This window comes from Leucoraja erinacea, chromosome 5 (genome assembly GCF_028641065.1).
Source record: "Leucoraja erinacea ecotype New England chromosome 5, Leri_hhj_1, whole genome shotgun sequence".
NCBI lineage: Eukaryota > Metazoa > Chordata > Chondrichthyes > Rajiformes > Rajidae > Leucoraja > Leucoraja erinaceus.
Window position 1 is genome coordinate 35,126,717 of NC_073381.1, and position 11,474 is coordinate 35,138,190.

The window sequence follows — 11,474 nt, forward strand, 5'->3', positions numbered from 1 at the left end:
ATGGACCAAGCGCAGGCAAGTGGGGCTAGGGTAGATGGGACATTGTTGGCCGGTGTGGGCGAGCTGGGCCAAAGGGCCTGTTTCCATACTGTATTACTCTATGAATCCATGACTTTATGTTCCTTTATTCTGAGCACTGATGGGGATGTTACATTGAGGTTTTGAGCATTTGGTTGCTCTATCTACTAAGTAATCTCTACACCTGACAGAACTCGGAATAGAAAGTCAAGCATGCAACTGATGTCTACTGCCATGAGTAGCTGATTTAATGCTCCGGGGGCCTTAATGCTAGAGATCTTGTCCTCGGAGAGCACCTTGACATACACAGGAACATAGAGTATTGATTTTGCGAGTTTTCAAATGCTTCTAAATGTCAGGGTCGTTTTGAATAAAAATCTACTGTTTTTTACCAATAGATTTCAAACCCTTATTCAGATCCCTTCAGATCACAATGAGTTTCATAATATCTGAGAAATAACAATTCAGAACATCTCACAATGATAAAATGCCATAAAGATGTGTTCTCAACCCTTTACTATGCTCCCTTTCTGCTCATGACTGAGTGGCCAAATTCTGCCATAACTTCAAATAAAAGTTTGCAGATGACACCACTGCAGTGGGCTTTTAAAAAATGATGGGGTACGAAAAGTATTTAGAGAGTTTAGACACATGATGTAAAGACCCCAACCTCTCCCTCAATGGCAGCAAGATGAAAGAGATAGTTACTGATTTAAAGAAAGGACTTGGTGTACACTTTGATGTCAACATCAATGACACTGAAGGTACGAGATCGTCGAGACCTTCATGTTACTTGGTGTAAATATGTCCAACAATTTGTCTTGGAGCAACTGCATTGAAGCTACAGCCAAGAAAGCACATCAAAACCTCTACTTCCTCAGAAGTCTAAAGGAGCAGGGCATGTCTCCAATGACTCTTACAAACCTCTACAGATGCACTGTGGAAAGCATCCTACTGGGATGTGTCTCCTCCCTCTCATCAGGCAAAATATACAAAAGCTTGAAAGTAAGTGCCATCAGTTTCAGGACCAGCTTCTTCCCCACTGTTATCAGTTGACTGAAGGTGGGGTGTGGTTCCATTCCTCCAACCTAACTCATTGTGGATTTGCACTTTTTTTTATCTGCACTTTGTAATTGTAGCACTTTAGTGCTGTAACATTATATTCGGAAGTCTGGCATTTTTCTCTTTGTGCTACCTGTTGTACCTGTATGGTTTGTATGGCTTGAATTTGCTCGTAAAGTATGATTTGGTTGGATAGCACGCAAACAAAGCTTTCCGATGTGTCTTGGAACAAGTGATAATATCAAACTAATACTGATATCAATGCAGATATCATGATATCATTGTGTTAATTCTTCTAACTGTTCCTCTGAACAAAATATACATTTTGTAAGCCGTCTTGATGAACAAAAATGTACTGTAGCTGCATTAAGGAGGCAATTAAACACACCTGAGCAATTACAAACGCCTGTGAAGCCATTTGTCCCAAACATTATGGTGCGCTGAAATTGGGAGGACTATGTATAGACATAGCTGTCATTTCTACATGGTGAAACCAAAATGTATAAAAATACCCTTAAATAAAATCTGACAATGTGCACTTTAACCACATGTGATATTTTTCTATTACAAATCTCAAATTGTGGAATACAGAGACAAATAAATAAATGATGGGTCTTTGTCCCAAACATTATGGAGGGCACTGTAGACTCAAAATGTTGGAGTTAAGGGCCTGTCCCACGGGCATGCGACCTGCATGCGGCAAGCGCGACGTAAAGGGCTGGTCCCACCAGCATGCGACCTGCATGCGGCAAGCGCATGGTGGCTTGAGCCGTACGGCCTCGTGGGGCCAGTCCCACTTTGATCGCCGGAGCCGTATGGAGTTGTGCGGAGCTGGTCCCGACATCGCGCGGGGCTCCGAAAAACTGACCGTGTTTAAAAATTCCGCGCGACAACGGCCTGCCGGCCCGCAGCCACATCGACGCCGTGTCACTCACTCGTCCTCCGCGTGGCTCCCGCATCTGGTTTGGTCGCACTTGGCGCATGCCGTACGGCTCAGACGACCACGTTAGGTCGCGCTTGCCGCATTCTGGTGGGACCGGCCCTTTAAGTCGCGTTTGCCGCATGCAGGTCGCATCCTCGTTCGACAGGCCCTTAACTCAGTGGGAGAGGCAGCATCTCTGGAGAGAAGGAATGGGTGACGTTTCGGGTCGAGACCTTTCTTCAGACTTGATAAACAAGAGGTCTTCCAAAAGCTTGTCACCTAAAACCGTCCCAACAACAAATCTTATTCACCTATGCTGAAAACGAGAGTTCCTTAAGGCCCCAGCTCCTTCCTTAAACCAGTAATAACTTTTTGATGTAGCATTCTCCTAATATTGTTTATGGTGGGCTTCAATGTAAGTCCGCATGAGGTTGTCAAAACCATCTTGCAAGCTTCTTCTCCCTTTGAGTGGTCATGGCCCGGGGAAGTACATGAGTCAGCAGGAATGTTACATTTTACGTCTTTGATCAATTCTTTGAAACTTTTCCTCTAAAAACCCACTAAGCACCAAACACCCTGTGCATAGTAATATTCACGCTCACACTTACATTCGATTCCACAACAGTAAAACTCTTTATTCTTATTTGTCCCTGAAGCCTAACTCTAACAAAGCTTTAGTCATGGCTCAGTCTCAGATTTTGTTTGATGATGCTCTTGTAAAACACCTTGGGATATCAACATCTCTGTGTTAATACGTGTTATTGTTCTATGTAAAGAACAATATACATGGTTGTAGATAAATTAAAGTATTATATTGTAAGAATAAAATAAAGGAGTGTACAGAAATACCAAAGCTTAATTGTCAAAATTAAAGGCTGATTCGAGTTTAATTGTAGCTGTAATTCAGTGACTGTACAGATTGCCAGAATAACAGCGATAGAACAACAGATTACACCTATCATAAATTTTGGGAGCGGTGTCGACAGCTCAAATGTTGGTGGTGTTAAAAGTGAACACTGTTCTTCAAAGGATTTGTGTCTCACCATTTACTTTCATCTTCACTTCTGAATCAAGCCAGTGAAGCCAGATTGAAAATCTCTTTCCATATACTTTGTTTTATTGTTGGTAAATATAGCAACAAAATATACCTAACAGATAAAATGGCATGTATTAATTAAATAAAAATATTGAATACTTCATAGTTTAAAACAGAAATTTTAAATGTCAAACAACACAATAGGTCACCTAGGTGAAGCTATCTGAATCATTAGATGACGCAAAAATAGTTATTCCAAATATTATATTAAATGTATTTGCGATGCAGGTAGCTTTCTATATTCAGCTATTTAGATTTTGGTTAAATTCATGGGAGTGACTTCATTTATTAGGTGTGACAAGATTTGTAATCTCCAAATTAGTTCCAGTGCCACATACTAGTGAGGGCAGGACAAGGAAGATAGAACAGATGAATGCATGACTGAAGAGCTGAAGTGCAGGGGACAGGGATTCAGAATTATGGACCATTGGTATCTCTTCTGGGGCAAAGTGACTGCCAAGAAGGATGGGTTTCACCTGAACTGGAGAGGGATCAATATCCTGGTGAGCAGGTTTGCTAGTGGTACTCAGGAGGGGTTAGACTAGAGTGGCAGGGGGCAGTGAGAAGCTGAAAGATCATTAGATTGATAGGCAGAAACACGTGGAAAGTGAAAATAGATGGATGGATGAAATTCCATTTATTTCAATGCTAGAAGCTTATTAGGTAAGGCATGAAAGAGGAAAGATTGATTTTGAACCTGAGAAGTAATTTTATTTACACAGTGGGTGCTGACTACATGGAACGAGCTGCCAGAGGAAGTATTTGAGGCAGGTACAATAACAACTTTTAAAAGATATTTGGGCAGCTATGTGGATAGCCAAATGCAGGTAAATTGGTCCAATTTAGTTGGGGAATCTTGGTTGGTGTGGACATTTTAGGCCAAAGAGCCTTTGTGACTGTGACTCTTTGGGCCCAATGTTATTGTATTCTATGTATTATGCATTATTATTTCAAAATGCAAGTTTTCCTGAATTGTCTTTATTATATAATTCTACTTGTCAGTCTTACAGCATGGAAACAGGCCCTTCGTCCCAGCTCACCTGCTCGTCCTCGTCCTGGGGAAGTGGCTCTTGAATTGATGTAGTTCTTTTTGGCAACTGAAAAGGGTACAGAGAAGATTTACGAGGATGGTTCCAGGACTAGAGGGTGTGAGCTATAGGGAGAGGTTGAGCAGGCTGGGACTCTATTCCTTGAGCGCAGGCGGATGAGGGGTGATCTTATAGAAGATTAATAAATCAAGAGAAGAATAGATCAAGTAGATGCACACTCTCTTGCCCATAGTAGGCAAATCGAGGCCAGATACATGGATAAGACATTTGGAGGGATATGAACCAAACGTGGGCAGGTGGGACTAGTGTAACTAGGGCATGTTGGCTGGTCTGGGCAAGTTGGGCCGAAAGACCTGCTTCCACACTGTATCAATCTATGACTATGACTCTATAACTGAGAGCCTTCAAAGAATCATTATAGCTTTATAAATGTTAAGAGATAATGTCAGCAGGACCACTCTTGCTTCTAACTGTGGCCACAAGTCCTGGATCAGACATCTGCGTGTACATTGTAAACTGAGATTTCAGTCCAGTGTGAGATGAAATATTGCACTGCCATAGTGTTACCTCGCACTAATGCTCTACTTGCTCTCAGCTGTGAATGTAAAACAGCTTACAGTTTGAACCAAGGAAATCCTTAATGTCTTGGTCAAAATTCAATCAAGACTTCCAGATAATCTGGCCATTTATTTCATTGTATATAATTTAGTTGTCATGCTTCCTACATTAAAACAATGCTGCAGAAAGTTGAATGCATTTTTTGGTGATTATTGCCCAATGAAAACATATTGGGAATTTGCATTGTTCAAATTAGAGAATCATGAAGCAATTTTCAAGACCTCAACCAATGGGTGGTTATAAATCAGTCAGGACTGATTGTTAAGTAAACTTTAATATCAAGTATTGGATTCGGTAGAGAGAGAGAGGAAAACTAAAGATAATATAATCAGCCTAAAAAATAATAATTTAAGTGTAAAAGTGATGTCCCACAATTAGAAATCTGAATACTGCAGGGAAAAGTTAAGAATTATATCACAGTTGAATTTGAAAACATGAATTTTAACATAATCATAACTGAAGGTGATTTTTATTTAAAATATCAAAAAGTAGATTGAAATAGGGGAAATCCTCATGGTGCAGAAGGCATTTTTTTTCACCTTTGTTAGAAGTAAAACATTTGGGAAATACTTACTGCAAGTTAATTATGTTTACTATCAGAACAAAGGAAAGGCCAGGGAATATAACTTTCAGTGAAAAATTGTAAATAAAATTGCAAAGAAATAAATAGTACTGAGCTAAATTGCACTTAGTATATAGCTAAATAGTATATGAAATGAAGAATAAGTAACAGCCTGTGAAAAGTTATATCAAGTCTATCAAGAGTCAAGAGCGTTTTATTGTCATATGTCCCGGATGGGACAATGAAATTCTTACTTGTTGCAGCACAACAGAATATGTGAATATGTAAACATAGTACATAACAGGGGAAGAGAAGAAAAATAAAAAGTTCAATAAATAACATAACATATATAGTGCAATAATAATATAGTCTTTTGCAGTTTCAGAGCTTATTCATTGTTGTGTTTAATAGCCTGATGGCTGCAGCAAATAAAGAAATGAATAGACATGCAATGAAGACTGAAATATCATGACTGAATGATGGGATTTATTCAATTTGAAGCAAGTAGTTTATATAACAGATGATAAAAGAAAATCAAGTTATTTGTATGTTATAAGTGAAATATCAATATTTGAATAGTATAAAAACAAAAGGAACAGGAGCAGGAGTGAGCCATTTGACCAACAGTCTGTTTCTCTCTTTAATAAGATCTTTACTGATCCTATCTTGCCCACAATATAATGTTCCTGCTCTCACCCCAAAGTTCCCTGATTCTCTTGTAGATCACATCCCTGTGAACCTTCTCTTTGAATATATTCAGTGACTCTGATTCCACAACTTTCCTGGGTAAGAGAATTCCAGAGTCCTGATCCTCTGAGAATAAATTTGTCCTCATCTCTATAAATGGATGTCTTTTGATACAATGCCCATCATTCTATACACCCTATTTAGGGCATCCTCTCAGCATCCATCCTGTCATTCCTCTTAGAAGCTCATATATTGCCACAAGATCACTTATTCTTCTAAACTCCAATATGTACGAACAAAATCAGCTCAAATTCTCTTCATACATTATTTATCACCCCAAGTATAAAACTCGTGAACCTTTTACAGTCATAAGTCATGGACTAGTCATTTTCTAGATTCCTTTCAATGCATTGTTCAAGAAGGAACTGCAGATGCTGGAAAATCGAAGGTAGACAAAAGTGCTGGAGAAACTCAGCGAGTGAGTTTCTCCCCCCTGTCTGCTTTCCGCAAAGACCGCTCCCTCCGTAACTCCCTGGTCAATTCTTCCCTTCCCACCCGCACCACCCCCTCCCGGGCACTTTTCCTTGCAACCGCAGGAGATGCTACACTTGTTGCTTTACCTCCCACCTCGACTCCATTCAAGGACCCAAGCAGTCGTTCCAGGTGCGACAGAGGTTCTCCTGCACCTCCTCATCTATTGCATCCGCTGCTCTAGATGTCAGCTGATCTACATCGGTGAGACCAAGCGTAGGCTTAGCGATTGCTTCGCCCAACACCTTCGCTGAGTTTGCAATAACCAACCTGATCTCCCTGAGGCTCAGCACTTCAACTCCCCCTCCCATTCCGAATCCGACCTTTCTGTCCTGGGCCTCCTCCATGGGCAGAGTGAGCACCACCGGAAATTGGAGGAGCAGCACCTCATATTCCGCTTGGGCAGTCTGCACCCCAGCGGCTTGAACATTGACTTCTACAATTTCCGGTAGCCCTTGCTGTCTCCTCCCCTTTTCAGCTCTGCCTCAGCCCTCTGGCTCCTCCTCTTCCTTTCTTCTTCCCGGCCCCCCCACCCTACATCAGTCTGAAGAAGGGTTTTGGCCCAAAACATTGCCTATTTCCTTCGCTCCATAGATGCTCCATAGTTTCTCCAGCACTTTTGTCTTCCTTTCAATGCACACATCCCTCAGTAAATATTGAGATTCAAATAGTGTGCTGTACTCTTGGTGGGATCTCATCACAGACCTGTAATCAAAAATTCCCTACTTTTAAACCTCACCCACCTTGTCATAAAGGTCAACGATTCATTACTTTCCTAATTACTTTATTTCCCTACATGTCAGGCCTTTACAATTCAGGTATAAGTACCCTAGGCTGCTTAGTACCGAAAATGGACACAAAGTGCTGGAGTAACTCAACGGGTCAGGCAGCATGTTTGGAGATCATGGAAAGGTGTCGTTTTGGGTCAGGATCCTTCATCTGACTGAAGCAGGGTCCAGACCCTAAACAACACCTTTTCATGATCTCTAAAGATGCTGCAGACCCGTTAAGTTACTCCAGCACTTTATGTCCTTTTGTGTAAACCACCATTTGCAGTTCCTTGTTTCCTCTTCATAGTACAGCAGTTTGCAGTCTCACTCAATTTTAAATAATGTTGTTCATTCGTCTTTCCAAAGTAAACAACCGCACATTTTCCCAGATTATACCCCATCTGCCAACTTCTTGCCCACCTATTTAACCTATTTAAATCCCTTTGCTGGCTCTTTGTGTCTCCTCAAATACACCAGAGTAATAATATATTACGTTTAAATCAAATGAAAGGGAAAGTAATGGGCCTGTCCCACTTAAGCGATTTTTCAGGCGACTGCCGGCGACTGTCATGTTGCTAGCAGTCGTCTGAAAAACTGGCAACTGGAACGGCGACTGTCAGAGTGGAACGTCACACACACACACACACACACACACACACACACACACACACACACACACACACACACACACACACACACACACACACACACACACACACACACACACACACACACACACACACACACACACACACACACACACACACAAACAACTCGCTTCCTTCACCAGCCCATTATGCAGGCGGGGACAGGGCAAGCGGGGGAGTGCTGCCTGAGTGAAATTCACACAGTGCAAAGCCAATGTGATACAGGAAGGTTGGTATTGTAATTAAGACGGCTAAAGCACAGTGTATGGTTAGTCCTTTAAAAGAGGGGGGGAGGGGGGAGAAGGAGGAAGAAGGAGTGGAGACAACTTTTTAAAAATCTCTATACACGGCTGTGAAGCTCGACGGACTTTTAACATTACCGGCCGGTTATCCTTGGTTCTGAAAACTGCTGCTTACGTTTATTTTTCCCAATGAGCCAATGAAATTCACCGGTCAGCACCGGCTACAACCTACGAGAACCTTCGACCTCCTGACAATCCACTAGGACCCACAAACCACAAGTCTGAAGAAGGGTTTCGGCCCGAAACGTTGCCTATTTCCTTCGCTCCATAGATGCTGCTGCACCCGCTGAGTTTCTCCAGCTTTTTTGTGTAACCCATTAGGACCTCCTGGCGACCCACCTACAGCACGAGAATTCTTGCTACTCTCCATGGCAGCTTCATTCTAGTCGCTGCTAACTTTTCAACGTTGCGGCAACTATAACGAGGCCGCGACTAGTTGCTGGGAACTCGCCATGACCATGAAGCCGACTCCCCGGCAATCGCCTGCAAATATGTGGGGACCATATGGCGACTGCATATTCTCCTGCAGTCGCCTAAAAGGTTGCCTAAGTGGGACAGGCCCATAAGTATAAAAACAGTAAGCATTATAGGAGGAATGTCTCTAGACATTATTTCTAAATAGCATGAAGGAGAGGAGCAGTGGATAATGAATAAACATTCCAACCTTGTTTTTAAAGGAGAATTATAGTATTAGAATTTGGGCTGAAGGACTGAAGAGTTAAAATTGGCTTTTGGTTTTCTTCACAAAAGAGTTAGCTTGCTGCTTGATATCAAAGAATATTAAAAAGCTACAAAGAGTAAAGAGTTATAAGGGGTTAAGACTAGATTGCAGAAATGAGAAAAGCTAAATAAATTTATGAAAGACCAAATTGAATAAATCACCTGTTTTTGTACAGTAAAATTCTTTGTTTCGCGTGGAGCCATTCAAATTGCTATGTTGGATCTTGATTGTTTAGAGAGATATGGGCCAGCAGCGGGCAAATGAGATTTGCCCAGAATGACAACTTGGTCAGCAAGGACAAGATGGGCTAAAGGGCCTGCTTTCATGCTGTATAACTCTATGTCCCTGCAGTAGAATGTGAGGCACAATATAAATGACATAAAATTCAGGAGCGGTAGTCTTGTAGCAGAAGTGTGAAGCAAATCGATTGTGGCTTCAGTTTGTTTAAAAAAATGGAGACTGCAGGAAGGAGTGGTAGCACAATTGGATCAGATTGTTAAAGCTCCCTTTGATATTTAATATGTGCCATCATCGAGAGGTCCCCATTTTTTTTTTTTTAATCAAAAAATGTATTCAATTATTAAAAAATAATATTTACACTACAATAAAACAAGCCAGAGCCCACCAGCATAATACAATACAAACATATAACCATAATAAACTATTATACAATTATGATACAATCCTTATTGAGGATACATTCTACTCCCTGCAGAACCCAGCGGTCCCGGAACTCCCTCAGGGTGCCCACAGACAGGGTGTATTCCCTTTCTAACCGCACCTGGGCACGGACGTATCCCCGGAAAAGGGGCAAGCAGCCGGCTCGGGTAGAGAGAGGTCCCCATTGGCAGTTCCTATTAGTAGGCAGAATCAATAAAAATGTCTATCAGTTATTTGGCTGTTAATATGGACGTTAGATTATCAGAGGGTTATTCTTTGCTGAGCTGTAAGATTTTCTTTCATCCCAAACGTTCTTGTATTCTTACTTAAGCAGGAAGAATAAATACTGTACATTGTAAATAACATTGCGATCACAGTATAAGTAGTTCCAAAACACATTTCACATTCATCAGTTTGATACGGGTAGCAGTTATAAGGAAAAAAGATTCCTTGACAAAATATTTTATTTGGCTAGTTAATGGGAGAATTAGGAAATGTAAAAATGAAACCTGCAATATCCAGTTCATTCACCTTGTCTACAGATTTTAATGGGTTCCTTTTTTGGTGCCATTACTGATGTCACCATGAAAGTGCAGTTTTATAAATATATTATTTTTGACAGTATTTTTGATCCTGTACAAATTATTTCAACTTGTTTCAACAATTATTTCAACATTGCGTCGAGAGGTGACAATGGATTGTGTGCTAGTGAAGAGTTTGATGTTGTTTTGCATTTTAAAACACAACACTTTCACTCTTTGAACTTGCCTTCTCAGCTGTGAATCCACAAGCTGTCACTTCTCTGCTCACTATATAAAACAGGCTTCTGGTAACGCAGCAGTCAGCTAGTCTGCAGACTTAAACTCAGGCTACGATTTCCGAATCCACGATGGAGAATCTTCTGAAAGCTCTGCTGGAAATGGGTGATGATGTGGGACTCATGGACATGGATATGATTTCTTCCATCGGCTGGAACGATGAAGAAGACAAGTTTGAGTCTAAGCAGGATCCATCACATCGCAGTTTCTTACAAGGATCGCCTTTTGAATTATACTCTCCTCCTATGACACCCCTCTCAGAGACGAAAAACAACGTGCCTGTGGGAACTCGTGACGTTGAATCCTTGCGGCAGATCTGGGCCATTGAAGAGAAGGGAACGTCATCCCGGAGGCTCCAACAACTGCCCAGAGCCAAGATGTCAGGTAAACGCCGGATGAAAGCAAGCGAGAGAGAAAAGCTGAGAATGAGGAGGCTGGCGCATGCTCTCCACATGCTGCGGACTTTTCTACCTCCCGTTTACAGCCAGCGTGGTCAGACTCTCACCAAAATCCAGACGCTACACTGCGCCATCCAGTACATTTCTGAGCTTTCCACATTACTGGCACAAGGAAGACATCAGAATTCAGGACATAGCATGTGAAACGATTGCGTTAAAAGAACGCGTTTTGTACAAATGGACTAAGAATTAATATTAACTGTAAATTTAGATTAGTTTAGCTCAAAGTTTATGTGTTACTGGCCAACTTGTATTAACCATTAAATATTAATGTAAAAAAAACTATCATTATCTATCAGTATATTGAATAGTTCATACTTATGGTAAGAAAGATTGATGCATTCTACAAATAATCTTGAGATACTTTATAACAAATTTTATCTGATTAATGACTACAATGTTTTATTTTTTTGTGGCAACACCAATAAATGCTGAAATGATGAACATAATATAATTGATATGTCTTTTATATTCACTCCAAGATCTAGCTTTCAGTTTCGTAATATAACATAGGATTACAATTCACAAAGGAATGTAATGAAGATAAGCCTGA

At 41.0% G+C, this 11,474-nt stretch overlaps 1 protein-coding gene across 1 annotated transcript; it reads left to right on the plus strand.

Annotated features, from left to right (window-relative positions):
* Positions 1-10,565: 10,565 nt before the first annotated feature.
* Positions 10,566-11,151, plus strand: msgn1 (mesogenin 1). The gene has a single exon (XM_055634920.1). The coding sequence runs from the start codon at positions 10,586-10,588 to the stop codon at positions 11,063-11,065; it is 480 nt and encodes a 159-aa protein (XP_055490895.1). The 5' UTR covers positions 10,566-10,585; the 3' UTR covers positions 11,066-11,151.
* Positions 11,152-11,474: the final 323 nt, after the last annotated feature.

What these genes read in the sequence shown, in the direction of transcription:
- msgn1 (XM_055634920.1), top strand. Translation starts at nt 10,586, where the DNA reads ATGGACATGGATATGATTTCTTCCATCGGCTGGAACGATGAAGAAGAC.